The 19,538-nt window shown below is 39.8% G+C and overlaps 1 protein-coding gene across 3 annotated transcripts in view; it reads left to right on the top strand.

The window, feature by feature from the left end:
• Positions 1–19,538, top strand: part of SLC10A7 (solute carrier family 10 member 7) — a 199,439-nt gene that overhangs the window by 66,507 nt on the left and 113,394 nt on the right. For all 3 annotated transcript variants that reach the window (XM_073341293.1, XM_073341294.1, XM_073341295.1), the window contains one exon: positions 4,604–4,642. In XM_073341293.1, coding sequence (XP_073197394.1) covers positions 4,604–4,642 — 39 coding nt within the window. The remainder of the gene's footprint in view (positions 1–4,603; positions 4,643–19,538) is intronic.

The raw sequence follows: 19,538 nt of genomic DNA, 5'->3' as shown, positions 1-19,538 counted from the left end.
GACTGACTGCAGGACTAAAGAGAATGACCTGGTCAAGTCACTCCAAATTTAGTCCCTGCGCCCATGTCTGCCCAGGCGCTCCCAGCCGACGTGGCCAGGAGCACCTCGGACATGACGATGACGGCTACCAGTCGTACTGTACCGTCTGCTGCCACAAGGCAAGGGGTTGCTGCTACTGTGTAGCAATGCCATACCGCGTCTGCCAGCACCCAGGAGACATAGGGTGACGGTTACCTGAGCGGGCTCCATGCTTGCCGTGGTATGGCGTCTGCACAGGTAACTCAGGAAAAAAGGCGCGAAACGATTGTCTGCCCTTGCTTTCACGGAGGGAGGGAGGGAACGGGGGCCTGACGATATGTACCCAGAACCACCCGCGACAATGTTTTAGCCCCATCAGGCATTGGGATCTCAACCCAGAATTCCAATGGGCAGCGGAGACTGCGGGAACTGTGGGATAGTTACCCACAGTGCAACGCTCCGGAAGTCGACTCTAGCCTCGGTACTGTGGAAGCGCTCCACCGAGTTAATGCACTTAATGCACTTAGAACATTTTCTGTGGGGACACACACACTCGAATATATAAAACCGATTTCTAAAAAAACGACTTCTACAAATTCGACCTTATTCCGTAGTGTAGATATACCCTCAGTATTCTAAAAAAATTTTCAGACAATTAATTAATTTTGACAACACACTTGTGAGGGTATTTCTCTCTTACAGAAGGAGAAATTGAGGCACAAAATGGTTAATTTCACAAGGTCATGCAGGAAGTGTTTGGCAGAGCCAAGAATAAACATAGATCTTCAGACTGCTGCTAGGCCATGCTTCTTTATTTCCTGAATACTTCCATTCATTAGAAGTAGTTGTTTCAGACAAATTTTATTTGAATTTGCAGTCAGTTGATATTCCATAAAGATTTCCTTATTTTAAACAAACACAAATGCTTTATTTAGTATATAGTTTCAGCATTTTTTGTGTTACTATGTCACTAGGTGGTCAGTAGATGGTTTGTAAACTATCAAGCTACTGGGTTTTAGTATATAACTACATTTATAAACGTTTAAAACAATAGATTGAATTATACTTATTTACTTAATTTTTGTATCACACTGAGCTAAGACATTTTCATTCTGTATCTGATTCTGCAAACTCTCATTCACATGGGTAGTCCTTACTCAGGTATGTAGTTGCAGAGTTTGCAGGGTTTTACCCATTAATTTCTGCTGTACATTTTTTCCACCAGAACTGTAATGTATAGTTTAAACACAAAATTGAAAATAGCAAATCTTTATGCTTTTTTAAAAAATTATTTATGAATGTGGGGGTTGCTGCAGAATTGATCTTAATAGAATGAGTCCCTGTTGAAATACTTTGTTGCACACCCACTCTACTATCCTTGAATAGGAAAAACATGTCATCACCATTTTGATCACTGAAGAAATGATCATGTCAGTTTGTAAATACTTTGTATCGGTCAGGACCTTGTAGGTGCAGTCTATTACATGTTTAGGTAATAAATTCCTGGTCAAAGTGGTTGCCATAGACAAGTGTATATTAACTTAGATCCAGGAATGCTGCACTTGCCCAGCATCCATTGCAAGTCAATGGGAGTAGAATGCTTATGCCCTTAGGTGAATTTGAAAAGATCACCCTTAATCAAGTCAGTATCAAAACATTTCCAATGTAGGGAGATACTGCCAAAATTTTAGCAAGGGACTTCCTCAAAAATTTTCCTTCCCTTGGTGATAGAGCCTTTAAAACAAAACAGAACAAACATGGATTTCATACTCTTCTCCTCTGATGCCAAATCCTTCAGTCCTTCCTCTCCTTACATATTTTCTCCTCCCTATCTCTTCACGGAGACTCCTCAGGGGGCTTGCCAGCCTGGCAGGTGTTCCACTTGCCATTGCAGGTGCTATTATGAGGGTATACTGCTGGAAGAAACGGTTGCAGGCCCGTCATGCTGTGGCCATTGTCTGTGCGGTGGCTGGTTGGATGGGGAGCAAATCTCCTTCTGTGATTTGTTGGGAAGTCAGTTGTGGAGTGGTCCCTTTTTGGTTCTTGGGGTAGGTGTCTTTTCCCCTGCTGGTATGAGTAGTCAGTTCAGGGGGCTTGGTCAGGATGGGAAGCAGGTTTTCCTTGAGTGGCGATGGAGGTTTTGGGATGGAAATAATGCTCCAAGATTCCCTCCTAGAACCAGTTCTTCAAGCTCTGGGACAAGCAGGGCACGTGCTTGAGGACATAAAAGGGCAGCAGGACTCTCACTCAATACAGCAATAAGTTGTCCCCAGCTCCTGTCATCTCATGCATTGTGGGAGTGCCCAACAGGAGCGTTCAGGGATTCCTAGTGGGTGAAGCCAGAGGGGTGTTTCTCCTGCACCACCTACTGTTGCATAGCAGGCTCTCCTGCAAGGTAGCAGTTGCCCAGGTGAGTAGAGGCTGGCTCAGTTCTAGCCACAGAGCATCCTGCAATGGAGTGGGCGTTAGCATTTTGGGCTGAGCAGTTTTTTGGTCCATGACCCCACCATTGAGGGCTGGGCCAGCCTGTGGATTCCAGGGAGAGTTCATAAAATAATTTTTTGAAATATACACATTTTATGTGAAGTGAGATGGTTACATTTCAGTGTATATGGTGGAAAGTGTGTGCGGGGGGAGACCTTTATTTTTCTCCTCAGCCTTCTGGTGCAGAAGCAGAGCCCAGCGGTTTCTTCCTTTCATATCTAGCCATCAGTTTGTTTTGAAGGCTATTTTTTGCAAGAAAAGGGGTTAGAAGTTTGCTTTTTGTTTTTTTGTTTTTAAAAAAAGAGAGAAAGAAAAGAAAATTAGTGAAAGCTGAGATTTTCCTTCATAGGTTCAGAGGCTGAACGTATTAAAAGAGGGCTCCATGGTCAACTACATACAGTTGGAGAGAGGCATGATTCTAAGAAATACTGAAAGGATTTGATAAAGTGTAGTTCTTAATATAGTGATGGGAATTAGAGGGGTTATAAGCAAAAGATATCTACAGTATGTAGTCAGTGGTTATGATGTGTGTGTATGCGCACATGTATTCATTGTACATGTCATCTATATCTCTTCATATGAAAATATCAATCTCAGAGTTTCAAAACTCAAAGGTTAAAAAGCATGATTTAATTCATACTTCTTGAAGAATTAGTAGCAAGCAGTGCTCATTCTTGCTTTCACTATGATGTCTGGCAGGAAAAGCCATTTGGACTTATGCCTCCTTTTTATGCTCAAAAGAGGAATGCTGATGAGGAAGAGGTGTTAAAATATGGTGCCATAGTTTACAACTGTCAACTATAATGTTTTATTTAGCTGTATCTATTCAGATGCTCCCTCCACAATATGCAGTGCCATATGCCATTGTCCCTGTTAGTAAGCAAGTAAGCAAAGGTTTCCCAGGCTGCACTTGTTTTTGTGTTTGGGCCACCAAGGAGCTACGGTCCAGTGCCATCTTTTATTGATAGGGCCAGCAGAGGAGGAATCTAATGAAATTATCAAAGCTTTGAATTAATTATGAACTTGAATAAGAAAGCTGAGCTCTCTAGAGCCAGAGATCTCATTACCCATTCATTCTTATTGCATCCTCTTATGGAGCAGAAGGCAGGTTCAGCAACAGCTTTTAGCCTGGATTTGGACTTTATTCAAACTTGCTAAAGTCGCTAGCGTCCACTTGTTATGGCTGAAAAAGTCCGTGTTGATTAATTTGACTCTGCTCTAGAATCTTCATGTAATGGTAGGTTCTCACTCTCTCCTTCCCTTATAACTTGTCTCATGGCTTTTCATCATCGGACTGAGTTTCTTTCCATTCCTGGTAATTGTGGAAGCTATTCATAATTTAAGTTTTAACTTTATGGAATTTAGTGATTTAAGGTTCAGAGCTAAAACTGCCATTTTATGTTTCCTGGATATTTAGGTAAGCAAAAAGGCTTCTACAGACATTACCAGTTTAAAAAGACTGTTAAATTGTAGGTAATGCTTGGACATTTTTGCCTAAGAGTTAACTCTATTATTCTGTTTTTACTACATTATTTCTATTTGCAATTTATTGGTCATTTTGTAGAAACTTCTGAGCCTGTTAATAAGTGATTGTTCATAACTTCTTAGGTTACTTGCCCAATTAAGATACTGTGCTGAAAAATTAGTAAGAGGGCTATTAAAAATAACTATGTCTGTTTTAGTCCAACACAAATTAGAACTCTCTTTCTCTCCTGGGCCCCTTAACAGTTTTGGGTTTCTTTTTAAATGACTTGGTCAATCATGTAAAATTCTTGTCAGTGATTTAGAGTAAACTCAGTGAGACTGAGATTCTGTCTCGTACTTTTGGTATCCATTATAAGTTTGTAAGATATAAAATACAGCGGCAATCTTGCTTTATACAACCCATTATTTATGAGTATATAAGCTGGAATTCATCTGTCCTCATAAGCTACAGGACACTGGAAATTTTTATAAGCAATGGCTAACTTTGCTTAATCAGGTGTGTGTGTATTTGGAGGTTATGAAGGCTTGCTGGGAGGGGAAATAGCATTCTGTTCTTCACTAGGGCTATTTTTACTGTGAGTGATATTTTCTTTTTTCTCTCTCTCTCTCTCTCTAGGCAGCTGCTATATTTAACTCAGCCTTTGGAAGTTTTTTGGTAAGTAATGCAATGGTTACACCTACTGCTATAACGTTGTTGTTTTTTATCTTATGGTTGGTGCTGGCTAGTCATTGAATTAGGCTGGTAAATAACTGAATAATTTTAGTATTTCTTTCACCCCTTCTTTAAGTAGAAATACTGCTATTTCTTTTCATTGAATCAGAGTCTCAAGAAAATTGGTGAATGAATAATCTTTGATCAATGTAAATAAATGTTTAAAGTACATCTTAATTTTCTCTTACCTATTATTGGGCAGATGTTTCAGAGATGGGTGTCAATACATTGATTTTTGTAAGGAAGTTTATTAGATAATCATTATTTTCTATCAAGGGGCCATGGACTTTGAAAAGAAAACATGACCTGGCTAATCGAAAGGAGATGGTAATTTACTCAGTGACATGTCATTAGTTTAGCATATTTTACTGTCAGCGAAGCCTCTCTTTTCTGTGTCCCTGAGGATCAGTCTGAAGTAGCTAGAAACAAGGAAATGAACAAGCTGTTGCTTTAAAAAAGCCAAAGTGATATTTGTGGGCATATTAGTCTGTAAAATTTCAGCAAACTAACTGAAAAGAAGGCCAAACAAATTTGTTTTTCTAATAAATAAATGTATTTATGAAGAAAGAAAAAATATTTTGTATTGATGTATTGTTTAGAGACATATTGGATTATTTTATTACAATATGATATAAACTGATGAGACTGATTACTTGAGTGGTATAGTTAATCATGGATTTTACTTTACTTAGGTTTTTTCCTAAAATATGTAAATGCTTAAAAGTGGATGTTTTCAGTTCCAGTCTTGCTTACCCAAATAGAGAATTAATCTGATGTGTGATTTGAATGAAAGGCAAAACTATTAATGTAAAATATGTAGGTGAAATTGGAACTACAGACATGAAATTGTTCATTAAGCATGTAAAAAGATTTTTAGAATAGTGTATGTGTGTAAATATATAAACCATATGTATATAAAAACACACTGCAAAGAGTGTGATAGTAATACTGAGATTTGCAATTGTGTACCATGTTTCTATAGTTTGTGTGTTAGAGTTACACAATATGTACGTATTGTGTATGTTTATATGTAGTGTATACGTGCACACAAGTAAAATCTAAAAATGTCAACATGGAAATGTTTCTTCCCTTTTATGGGTTAGTGGGGCTCTAGTAATGTTGCTCTTAAAAAAAAATCATCTCTGGACCAGGTTTTGGAATCTTTTTGTCAAATTACCTTTTAAATCAGGGGTGGCCAACTTGAGCCTGAGAAGGAGCCAGAATTTACCAATATACATTGCCTTAGAGCCACAGTAATACATCAGCAGCCCCCCATCAGCAGCCCTGCCAATCAGCATTTCCCCCCCTTCCTCCGCACACCTCCCGATCAGCTGTTTCATGGCATGCAAGAGGCTCTTTGTGGGGGAGTGAGGGCATGACAGGCTCAGGGGAGAGGGCGGGAAGGGGCAGAGTGGGGGCAGGTCTGTGGCAGAGCCAGGGGTTGAGGAGTTAGCACCCTGCGGCACATTGGAAAGTTGGTGCCTGTAGGTCCAGCCCAAAAGTCGGTGCCTATACAAGGAGCCGCATATTAACTTCTGAAGAGTCGCATGTGGCTCCGGAGCCACAGGTTGGCCACCCCTGTTTTAAATAGTCACACTTTTCTTTCTTTGGTCTAATAAGAGAAAATGGTCAGCAAGGCCTAAATTCTCTGCAGTTCCCATCCCCACTTCAGTGAGAACTTTGAGTTCACAGAGAGCCCAATTCAGGGCTCATTTAAGCCATTTGTAGCCTATTGACATCGTTCGGAGTTTGATTGAACCCTATGTGTCACCCATAATATAATATGTTATCAGACTAATTTAACATTTTAAAAGAATATTATTTAGAATTTCTAGACTCAAATTTGAAATACGTTTTAAACAAATCTTGGTTAAAGAAGCTAGACCAAATTCTGACCTCATATAAATTCGTATTACCTCATTGATACAAATGTATTAGTTTCGAATTTAGTTCTAGGAATTTCTAATATTGTTTTTGAATTTCCCTAAATGTGTGATTACCTAAATTTCACACTTGTGTGCAATACTGGAGAGATGTGGTGAACATTCTGCTTTTATAAATCCATAGAAGAGGAAATCAGATTATTAAAAAAAAATTGTTGTAAAATTAACTAAAGACAAACTATGGTACCAAACAATTTTTAAAATAAAATGTATTGTAAAAATAGCCCCTCAAAAGTAAATTAAATCAGAGGTTATTAATGAGCCATTTGAAATTTTATTTCATTATACCGTAACTGTTTGAAAATGTGATTCTATGGGGGAGTATGTGCATGATATATAGTCACATATAAGCCGTGTATATAATATAACTGCATTGGTTGTGATCTTGTAAACACTTATGAACATATTTCATTTTAAGTAGGTGAGTAGTTCCATTAAAGTGAGGATTTTTGTAGAAGTGGGGCCATGTGTAGCTGGATTCCAATCTCACACCATTTTATACTGGTGTATATCTATTCCCTTCAGGGGAGTTGCTCCTGATTTATTCCCGTGTGAGATCAGAATCTGGTCCATAATATGTATGCTTTCTACTAACTTTTAGGATGAGATTTTTCAAAAATCCATAATTAGGCATGTAAATAAGTAATCTAATTATAAAAAGTCAATGGAAGCTACTGAATGGTCATCAACTTTGAAAATCAAATGACTTGGTGCCTAAGTATGGACTTTGGGCACCTAGAATTATGCTTCTGTTTTGAAAATCTTGACCTCAAAATGCCTCTAAAGTGCAAATATGAAACTGATATATAAACAGATATCTAAAGCTATGCATCAGACAGTGTGTTTGCTATATATATATACCGATGAAGTGAGCTGTAGCTCACGAGAGCTTATGCTCAAATAAATTGGTTAGTCTCTAAGGTGCCACAAGTACTCCTTTTCTTTCTATATACAGTGATTTATTTACAGACCTACAATACTATAAGGCGTATTGGTATAATGTTTGTTAAAGGTGAAGCTGGGAGATTTGGAAGAGCTGAATTAAGGGAAGAATTTGGCTCACTGTGGCTCTAATCCTGCAGTTTGTAGCACATAGGCAGATTGCTGCGTCCACATATAGCTCTGGCAAAGTGAGTGGGACTCTGTGTGGCGGAGCAGTGTGCCCGCATGCTCTGCACCTTGTGGACTCAGGGCCTATGCACATTAGGCTAAATATAGGCTGCTAATGGAAGAATCCAAATTTTGAAAGATTAATTGTAATATTCTTGGGTATGCTATTTGGACTACTAACTCCTCTAAGAGGATTGCGCATGGACTTTGGGAAGTTTTTCTCCTAAATAAACTGTTTGTGGTGAAAAGTATTGATTTGTAGGAAAGTTCTCAACTTAATGACGTTAGAATGATATTAAAATGTGATCTGACTGGGGGGGAGGGGTGTGTGTGTGTGACAGAGGGCATGGAGTGAGTAGGTTAGCCTGCACCCTGACCATGAGAAGCTGATTGGGGGTAATGAACTCAATTGGGCCATCCGCACAGGGCTGATAGGAGGCACAGGAGGGGAAGTGCAAGAGAGGAACAGGGCTAGCTGGGGCTAGTCACAGAGAAGGCTCAGAGTAGGGAGACCTCTGTTCCCCATAGGTCCTGCTGAGAGGACCTAAACCTTGGCAAGCACTGTAAATAGGGGGAAGCAAGATGGACTATGGTGATATTGGTGAAATAAAGCTTCACTGAGAGTACACGTGGAGGACTCTGCAGTTTCTGCAGGGAAGAAGATGGGGGTGGAGCAGGGTCCCTGTTACAGGGGGAATTAACTAGTGTCTGGTATTCATATAATAGAATTTGAAAGGCTATTTTGGTGGGTTATCGTGTTCTTAGGTCATGTAGGTTGTGATACTTTTGGGGAGGAAAGTTTAAAAAACCGTGCCCCAAACCAACTTCCTTCATCCCTCCCATCTCCCCACACAAAAAAATTCCTGTAGATTTACATGCAGCCGGATGTGCAAAATGGTACTGTACATATTCATAGCTAGTTTAATAATGTCCCAGGTCTAATTAAAACAGTGTTTTAAAGAACTAATTGTTACAGGAAACTGTTTTTTATGTAGCTAGACTGGTAATAACTAATGATAGATGAATTCAATTTACATAAATTTCAGACCATGAGAATATTTTAGAATCATGCCACAGAGGATTGCTTTAAGTTAGGAAGTTAATATCGTTATCTCCTCCTCTCATTTTAACAGTTTGGTTTGCAATAATTGTGGAGCATAATAAGTGATTCAAGTTCCCCCCCTTGATGGGGTTTTAATAAAATCTGATATCCAACCACTCTGTAAATGCACTCAGAGTGGTTGCTACTATAGAGCATGCAAATGTACTGCAATAGCAGTGCCATTGAGTTCAACAGCATTGCTGGCTACTGCTCCAACATCTAAAAGGAAAAGGCACTTTTTTACTAAAGAAGTTGGTGATTTACAGTAGAAATAGTATAGAAGTTCAAACATCTTTCTATCTAGGTTCTTATACTGAGCCCGTCCCCATGGTAACTAAGCACCTCTGTTTCAATTCTGATGATTGTCATGTTAGAAAAGAATGAATAGTTTTTAAATGCTAAAACCAGACCACCATATGTGGTGGTCTGCTTTTCTAGTATTTTAAAACTTAACTGAATTATTCTAGGTTAACCTAAAGAATTCAGTTTAAATCTGGATGAAATAAATAATATGTGTAGATTTGTCTGACTGGATTTGTTCACCTAGTCATTTATTTGCAGTTGTGCCTACTGGAATATTCCAATAAATGGCAAGGCTGTATACCCAATCTGATAACTCTGGCTGAGAGTTGTTAGAAGAGTGACTGAGCAAATTTGTGTGAACATAATTAATCTCTCTGGGTTAGCTTTTGCACCAGTACATGAAGAAGTTTGGTAGATTTGGAACTTGTAATGTGACTGCTAATAACTGACCTGGGAATTAATACCATGGGGAATTGTATTCTATTTTATGTTCCTGCAGTTTTCTACCCTCCTGCCATACAGGTGATTTATTCAGATTTGTTTATCTGGGAAGCATCATCAGAGGACAGTCACCTTCCTTCTTGGCTTTAAAATTGTTTCCAGAAACTGGGCCAGCTAGATCCTTGTGCACATGCAATTTCCTTGACTTCATTGAAGATGCACTTGTTCAGATGAGAACTGAATTTGATTTTCTTTTGTTTTTCCAGTCACAATGTAATGCCAAATGTGTGAGGAAGGGAGAGATTGGTTTCATACAATTCTCTGCATTGCTAGGCTAGAAACCAGGTTGGTTAGTCACTTCCTTCTTCCTCTTCAACTCCCTTCCTCTTGAACCAGTGGGCTGGAAATCTGTAGAGGGTAGTATTGTTCAGCACTTGAAGTGAGGGACTGCCTTGCGTCACTCAATGGAGATCCTTTCCAGTCAATTTGGAATTAATTATGATAGGCTTCAAAGGACCAGTCATCTATTTTCTTGGATCAAAGAATTGTGGCTAAATTCTGAGGTCTGTGGCGGTAGGAGACATAAAATTAGGAATATACGGGAAACTGGAACCTTCAGATCCCTGAGTAAACGAGCAAAATGGCAGCCTAAAAATGAAACTCTTAGTTGAAACTCCTATGACTCTGTCTTGAACTAGCCTTTACTGGACTATTTCTGTATTACAGTTTATGGGAAAATGAGGGTATGTGTCCTGGATGAAGTGTGTCTAGGTGAGGAATAGCCCCTACTTGGTGCTCCATCAGTTGAAAAATCTCCCTCACATAGATCAAGCATACGTTATGCTTATCTTTGTAGAACCTTTATGGGTACAAGGCCCAGGACTTAACCTTTTTTGTTTAAGAGGACAGAATTTGTTCTTATTGCTTGAAAACTCCATAATACCCATGTCATTTTATTTTTAGGGCAGCAACTTAGCTGGTCAAATCAAGGCCACTATTTTTTATAATTATGTTTTAAATTTAGATTTTAATTAGAACTGTATGTAAAAGTTTAGCTTCTCACAAACAGAAGAAGCTTTGTTAGTTAATAAAAATGTATGGAATTCTTATCTACTCAGTTTTAGCAGGCATAATGCTTTACACACCCTGACAGGACTTGTGCAGCAAATAAATGCATTAGTCATAGTGTCCATTTTTCTTGCAAATTTGTGACATAGATTTAATTATGGGAATGACCAGCAACTTACAAATCAAATTTTGGTAGGCTGAACCAACTTTTTTTTTATTTTAATAGTGATGGATTTTTTTTTTTAGCAATGATTTCATTACTATTTAAAGAAATCCAGCAGTGTGGAACTAACCAATTGACTGAATTAGTTTACTTTATTATGTTTGAGCAGATGGTGGGTGTATTTTCTTTTCTTTTAATTTGTTTTTTACATTTTAAAATGTTGTCCGGAAAACTGAAAAATACTTGTATGTATACTTTTTTCCCCTTATTGTAACTTCATGCAGTGTAAAAAGGGGAACAAAAGTCTTCTGGGACTTGCTTTTTTGCTAGCTGCTTGCAAGAAGAACTTGCCAGGAAGCCTGTTCACTACAGGTGCTGAATTCTAGATTAAAACTTGTTAATTTCAAAGTATAGCTGCTGCAGCTGCTTTATGGTGTGCCACTGCATTCTCAGAAGTCGGCTCTTTTTTCTCTGTGAAGCAACACAACGGTGCCACTGGACTGTGTTCTGAATTTGATTCCTGCAGCTCACAGAACCCTCAGGAAGCTCTTCCTGTTAATCAGCCACTTGGGAAGCCTTCTCAACCTCAGAAGGTGGGATTTTTTTTTTTCATTAGGGAGAGGAGGCCAGGTCTCTGCAGTAGAGAATCCTTTCACCACATATTATATACAAGGTACACAAGGCTTAGATGCCACAGAAGTTAAATCTGCTTGGGAGCCATTTACAGTTGTCTCACTGTAACTTTTCTATGTCCTAAGAATAGTGTTCAATCCTCGTTTATAATGATTGCTTTTGTTTGATTTTTGCTGGCTTGAGCTAGAAGCACAATATAATGTGGACATCATCCAGTACTTTGAAATTCTCAGATTAAAAGTCTTGTATATGTGCAGAGTATTAGTACTATTTTATTATGTATTTTTACTTGCAACTAACCCTGCACTTGCATTAGTGGAAGAAGGTAAAATGGGCATCAGTTATAAAACAGACATAAAAATGAAAACTGGATGCTCGCATTGCTGCAATAGGCTGTGAATGGTGCTAATTCAGGTACCGCAGGGAGATGGGAGAAGGAGGAGGAGCAGCCATCACAGACTGAGGAAAAGTGGGTGGGCATCTCTGATTCCAGTTCTAGTTGCATGTTGGGGTGTTGTACTGTGCCCAACACTCTCACTGAGTAATAATGATGTATTTAGAGCTGTACAATTGTACTGCTGATCTTCCAAAAGAAAAACTAATTGAGAAAAGAGTGGTTCTGGCAACTACTGTTTTATAAGTGCAACTTGTATTCCCTGTATTCTTTTTGTAAGTATAGCAAATAGCAAGAGGAACATCACTAGATAAATGAAACCATTAACAATAAATCACAGAACTGGAAGGGACCTCGAGAGGTCATCTAGTCCAGTCCTCTGCACTCAAGGCAGGACTAAGTATTATCAAGACCATCCCTGACAGGTGTTCGTCCAACTTGCTCTTAAAAATCCCCAATACGGAGGTTCATAAATAACCTTGGTTTATTAAAAAACAAATCAACAAACCACTAACGACATCTGTCTCTGAATTTTTTTTTTTTTTAATTTTTTTTTACAGCTTGACAGAATTAGTGGATCAAGAGAATTTGGGTGATGTATATTTGGGTTTTAATCAAGCATTGATAAGGTATCTTATTAAACCTTACACTCAAAATTACTTCCATTTGGCTTGGATAGGAACATTGTCACATGCAGTAAAAACAGGCTGCAGGGCCATAATCGCGTTTTGGGGAAGTTTTTGGCAGCCGATTTCAGGGAGTAATGTTAGGTCTAGTTGTATTCGATGTCTCTAATGATTCAGAATAGGGAGTAAAACTGCATATTAATTAAATTTGCAGATGATGCTAAATTGGGAGGAGTTGCAAACAGCAGTGAGGCCTGAGAAATAATATAAAGAGGCCAACAGGGGGTTAGATACAAGGACCAAAATCAGCCAAGTGAGATTTAATTTGGAAAAATAGTCTGATATATTTTTGGAGAAAAAATAAACTAAAACATATTGTGAGGGAGAAACCTGCAAAGCCAGTAATGCTGAAAGAGATTTAGCAGGCATAATGGCAGACAGCAAATTAGATGTGGATTTATAATATGACACAGCCAAAACACAAACAATCATTTTTTTTGCTGGATATGTAGAAGCATCATATTCCATATCAGAATGGAAATAGTTCCTGTCTGTAGAGCTCTGGTGCAATAACAGCTGAAATACTGTGTTAATTTTTTAGCACCTTATTACTGGAAAGATATTGACAAATAGCTCAAAGAAAAGCAATGAAAATGGTTGGGAGGGGCTGGAAGGATCAGTTTGAGGACAGATGAAAGGTGCTATTTTTGTGTAGCTGGCTTAATGATGAGTATGTGGGAGACAAAATGGCCTGCAAATATTTGAGTGGAACGACGATGGGGAGGATTTATATACGCTGGTTCACAGGGTTCCCTTTTAACTAGAAGTAAGGAAATGGAATTAAGAAAAGGGATATTTAGACTGAATATCAGGAAAAGCTTCTGGGTATTTAGTTGCATTAGACTGTGCCATAGAATAGTTTTCCATGGGAAACTGTGGAAGACTCCACACATAGGACTTTTAAAACAAGATTGAACAAAATACTAGAGAAGGACTGCAGAGACAAGCCAGTATTGTCATAGAGATGAACTACATGTCCAAAAAGGTCTTTTCTGTCTCTGATTCTGATCATCTCTGTCAATGCAATCAAGGACAGAGTAACTTCCAGGGACAATTTGTGAATCAGGCACTCTGTGGCCAAGAAGAGGATTGCTCTCTAGGCAACAATGGCTGATATAAGACGATCTTCTGAAGAAATAAAAACCTCTCCACACCTCTTAATTTTCTGTCGCTTGTAATAATGCTATCATTCTGCCTGTCATTCCAGTCACTTGACCTTCAGATCATCTGGCTCTTTTTCCTCTCTTGCTTCCCACATCCAGCTTGCACTCAGATGCTGCCATTCTAAAACATTTCCAGGATCTGTCTATTTCTTTCTATTCTTACAGCTAAAATTACTATTCAGTCCCTCATGTTTTCCCACTTGACTATTGTAACTTCCTCTTTCTGGTTTCCCTGCCACCCATGTCTCCCCCTCCAGTCAGTGCAAAAAGTTATTTTTAAAATATTTTAGAGATTCCTGCCTATTGATCTGACCACATCACAAATTTTGTCACCCTTCCACTGAATCAAGTTCAGGTTTCTTGTGTCTTCTGTCAAGGCCCTGCAGGACTCGGCCCCTCCCTGTTTTACCTTTTTTTGCCTCTTGTCACGTCACTCCGGCCCCACTGTCACCACTCTTCCAGCCTGGACTGCCTGGCATCCATATCATTCCACAAGTGTCTGTGTTTTTTTCCACTATGCCCTTCCTGAGCTGGTTCACAAGGTTACCTCTCTCTCTCTCTGCATTTGAGTCCTTCTTGAAGACCCACTTTTCCCATACTACTTACAAAAAACTAATTGGATAATTGTGAGTACAAAGAGAGTTTACATTTCATTTGTCATCTGAATCTTCTTACTGTCTAACATTTTATAATAAGGCTATTTAAAAGCTTTTCTTTTAAATGTTACTTTTATGGATTTTGCCTATTTTGAATCTACTTGGAAAGTTGTTGCAGAATTTTCCACAGTCAAATGTTTATAAATAAAGTAGATCCTAGACTAGTTGTATTGTATTTTTAGTTCTCCTCTTAACTTTTTGTACTTGTCAATGACTTCATCTCTCCATTTTGTATGGCTTGAGTGGCCAGTTCCTCTGAAACAGGTTGGTTAAGGGTGGTGGGGACAAGCCCATGGAGTGACCCTCTTCATGTTGTCTTTGCAGTGGAAAGCTACTCAATCATCATTTTTTAAGCCTTTCAAGATATTTCCACTTGTGTTGCCCCATTTCTCCCATACAGTAATTAAGTGTGTTAATGGTAGTCAGGATTCTGTCCCTATATCTTTTGGTCAGTAACCCCTTCTAGTGCTTGTTCTTGGTGTGATACAATGGCTGGATGTACCAGGCATTCTCTGCCCCTTGCTGGAGATCCCGGTGCCCTGGCCACCCCACCCAAGGAAGCCCCTTTTCTAAAAAGAAGGGCAGCAACTTTTGGACCTCTGCAGTTGCCGATTAAGACCTTCCCGGGACAGCTGCTGATGGAACCAGTGACTTGCTCCTCCCGTGGCCAGAAGGGCAGGGATCATGTGGCAGCCAATCAGGGACCAGCAGGCCAAATTAAAAGGACTGGCAGCTTCTACCAAATGGCACTTCTTGCATGAAGTCAGAGTGACAGGAAGGATTTTCCCTCTATCATAACCCAAGAAGCTTTGCATTTAGGTCACTGGGAGAGTTTCTCATTTACCCTGTGTAAGTGTAAGGCCCAAGTGGGTCCACCTGAGTTACACACTTGTTGGACTATTGAAAATTAGCGAAAAACCTTTTAGGTCAGTCATGCTGGTGATAGGGACATTTGGGACATTTGCCCCAACATTTGTTTCTTGACATAGGGAATTTGATGTTTTCCCCTCCTGTTTGCTAAGCTTTGCGATATCTAGTTCTCAGCGAAACTAGTAGTAGAGAATATCTGCAATACTATTGCTTGAGTTAACAAAACTAGCAGAAAAGTAGATGTTACAGGAGAAATTTCAGAGGCTCACCTCTGTTATCAATTAGAGCAATATCTGGCCAGATGGTCTGGGTTTACTCTTCCAATCCAGTGGCCATCCATAAATTGCAAAATAAAAACAAGTGATAGTTCAGCAAATAGAATTGAACATTTGCAGTATCTAAGGGCTTGGCTACTCTTGCAGATGAAGAGCACTGGAATTTAAACCAGCCTTCAGAGACCGCAGCAGGGAAAACGTTGCCGTGTGTTTACACGGTCATAGAATATCAGGGTTGGAAAGGACCTCAGGAGGTCATCTAGTCCAACCCCCTGCTCAAAGCAGGACCAATCCCCAACTAAGTCATCCCAGCCAGGGCTTTGTCAAGCCTGACCTTAGAAGTTTTTAAGGAAGGAGATTCCACCACCTCCCTAGGTAACGCATTCCAGTGTTTCACCACCCTCCTAGTTAAAAAGTTTTTCGTAATATCCAACCTAAACCTCCCCCACTGCAACTTGAGACCATTACTCCTCGTTCTGACATCTGCTACCACTGAGAACAGTCTAGATCCATCCTCTTTGGAACCCCCTTTCAGTTGAAAGCCGCTATCAAATCCCTCCTCATTCTTCTCTTCCGCAGACTAAACAATCCCAGTTCCCTCAGCCTCTCCTCATAACTCATGTGTTCCAGTCCCCTAATCATTTTTGTTGCCCTCCCCTGGACTCTTTCTAATTGTTCCACATCCTTCTTGTAGTGTGGGGCCCAAAACTGGACACACTACTCCAGATGAGGCCTCACCAATGTCGAATAGAGGGGAACGATCACATCCCTCGATCTGCTGGCAATGCCCCTACTTATACATCCCAAAATGCCTTTGGCCTTCTTGGCAACAAGGGCACACTGCTGACTCATATCCAGCTTCTTGTTCACTATAACTCCTAGGTCTTTTTCTGCGGAACTGCTGCCTAGCCATTTGGTCCCTAGTTTGTAGTGGTGCATGGGATTCTTCCGTCCTAAGTGCAGTACTCTGCACTTGTCCTTGTTGAACCTCATCAGATTTCTTTTGGCCCAATCCTCCAATTTGTCTAGGTCCCTCTGTATCCTATCCCTACCCTCCAGCATATCTACCTCTCCTCCCAGTTTAGTGTCATCTGCAAACTTGCTGAGGGTGCAATCCACACCATCCTCCAGATCATTAATGAAGATACTGAACAAAACTGGCCCGAAGACCGACCCTTGGGGCACTCCACTTGATACCGGCTGCCAACTAGACATGGAGCCATTGATCACCACCTGTTGAGCCCGACAATCTAGCCAGCTTTCTATCCACACTGGCGTGGCCACATTAGCAGCTCTTGCAATGCCACAAAAAGCAGTGCAGTGTGGTAGCTATCCCAGTGTGCAAGTGGCTGCAAGGTGCTTTTCAAATGGGGGTGGGGGTAGAGTGTGTTGTTTCACAGGGAGTGTTGTGTGTGTATGTGGGGGGAGAGACCGTGTGTTTTGGGGGGCAGAGAGCATGTCAGCATGCTGTCTTTTAAGTTCAGACAGCAGCAGACCCCTCTCCCCCCCACTTCTCTCTCTCTCTCACACTCACAGCAGCAGCATTCCACACTAATGGTTGCTTTGTCCCGGAGCAGATAAGCATGCTGGCTGTCAGAAACTGAGCTTTGAAAGGGGATATCTGCATGCCTGCAGCTGAGTTCAAAACAATGACAAGAGCGGCCAATTGACTTCAGGGGATTATGGGACATTTCCAGAGGCCAATCACAGCGCAGTAATGCAACATGTCGTCCACACTGACACCCGGTCATTTCAGCCGGGGCGCAGCAAGCTTCTCGTGGAGGTGGATTACCAGGAACGCTACAGCTGCAGAGTCCAGGCGCTCTATGTGCCTTGCCAGTGTGGACACCTCAGGAGTTAGAGCTCCCGGGGCTGATTTAAAAATGCGCTCTAACTTGCAAGTGTAGCCAAACCCTTAAAATTCCTTCTGATCACACTCCAAATGATATAAGGAGAAGTGAAAAGAATGGTGGGGAAACAATAACTAAACCTCATCTAGATGGTAGAATGTTCTAGGATTAACACTCTGTGTTTTTGACCAAAATAAAGATCTGCTATGAAAAGAAAGTGTTAAAGTGAGATGCTTTGGAAAACTTGATTACAGACTTTAATGAACAATGAAGGCATGAGGTTATGTACTGATGGTAGCTATTGTCTTGAGAACATCTGGAGGGGGAGACATAGATGTGTTTAATATTATTATATTGCCAAGCAATTTACTGGATTAACATGTAAATCACATTAGTACCTACATACAGATTTGGTTTAAAATCAATTTGTGATATAAAGATTACTTTTGTCATGACTTGTAAAACCCATCAGCTTGAACCTATTTGCATTTGTCAAAAATTTCCCTTTTTACTGTGAAAGTACAACATTTTAATCAAGGGAACAATTTTTATTTAATTTCTTCAGATTTAATTTCAGGGTATTTTTGGTTTGTTTAAAGCTTGTTATTGGCCAGGTTTTGGGGAAACAATTTCACGAAGAAGGAATTTGCATATAGTTCACAACAATTTGATACATCAGGTGCTCACTAAAGATCAGCTGTGGGTGTTTCTAATAATTATTCAGGAAAATATATGGACACTTTTTTTCAAACAGGATGATCATTTAATCTCACAAATTTTGATCAGGCTCAATATTAAATAAGAAAATATGTTATTAGGCAGAATTTAAAATACATATGTAGGAACCAAAAAGAGGAGGGGATTTTACTAAGGCTTCAGTGTATAAAGGTCCATCACCAAGAAAAGTCCAATGATGATTCTGCCTTTAGGAGTATCTTGGTTACAGATCTAATTAGAAAGATGTCGTTTTACTTTACTTCCAAAAGTGCCTCAAGTGAAGGCTTGAATGTGTCTCTCTTGTGGTGTACAGAGGCAGGGGTGATAGAGGATGGGGCAGGAGGTAGAGGATTGGGAACTACATGTGTTCTTAAAGCTAATCATTGCTTTGGGCTAGTGTACACTGGCAATGCTAAAGAAACCACCATGTACGAGGGGTGTAGCTCCTAGCGCTGGTGCACTGTCTACACTGGTGCTTTACAGCACTGAAACTTGCTGTGCTCAGCGGGGGTGCTCAGGGGGGTGTTTTTTCATATCCCCGAGTGAGAAAGTTCCAGCACTGTAAATTGCCAGTGTAGACAAGCCCTTTGTTGCGTGCATGCAGATGGGTGTAGGAAAAAAGATTCTTTCATATTATTGGGTATTTGCACTATGTGGCTGTTTAGATGGAAGGACAATAAAGGAGACAGAAAGGTCTGGGATAATTTGTTCTTTGTTCTGTCCTTTCTGGAACCTTCTTTAGTGCTGTAAGTAGAGGTGCATTCCATTAAGGATGTGTGTATATGTATAAAAGTTATGTTGCAGCTAAGGCTGGTCAAAAAAGGATGAGTGTTTTCTGCAAAAAAAAAAAAAAAAATTGAGAGAAGCAATTTTTTAACATTAATTAATTATGAGTATTTTTGTTTGTTTTCATCCAAAAAATGTAAATTTTCATTTAGATTCTGTATAAAAAATGTTTAGATTCAAACCAAAATTAAAACAAATCTGTATTTTAGTTTTCCCCTCTTTCTTCTTCTTTCCTTCCCCTTCTGGAAAAGGCGGCGGGGGGGAGGGACAGAGAAACCCCCCACCTCACACGTTTCTATTGGAATAGAAAATATTTAAATATTTGTAGTTTTGGTTTTTGAACTACTGGGTTTAGCATTAGTGTTGTAAGGAACTGTTTCACCTCAGGGTTTTTTTGTGTTTGTTGAAAGACAGACTTGTATTTTGAGGAGTTGACTGTGCACTGATCCATAATGTAGGTTGTAGATTTGCTCGCCCATATTTTACATCTGCCACAGATGTTGGGTTCAACAGATAGTGGTGGATAAATTCAGAAATTAGAGGTTTATATAAAATGTGTACATGTGTCATGGCCTGGCAGGCCTTTACAAACAATGTTGCTGTTGTAAATGATACAGTATCAGGTGCTATGCTTAAATTTCCATAATTTTAAGTTGACTCTTTAGGGGGAAAAGCCAGT

The sequence above is a fragment of the Lepidochelys kempii genome, chromosome 4, assembly GCF_965140265.1.
Source record: "Lepidochelys kempii isolate rLepKem1 chromosome 4, rLepKem1.hap2, whole genome shotgun sequence".
Taxonomy (NCBI): domain Eukaryota; kingdom Metazoa; phylum Chordata; order Testudines; family Cheloniidae; genus Lepidochelys; species Lepidochelys kempii.
This window is presented reverse-complemented; position numbering and strand designations above follow the sequence as displayed.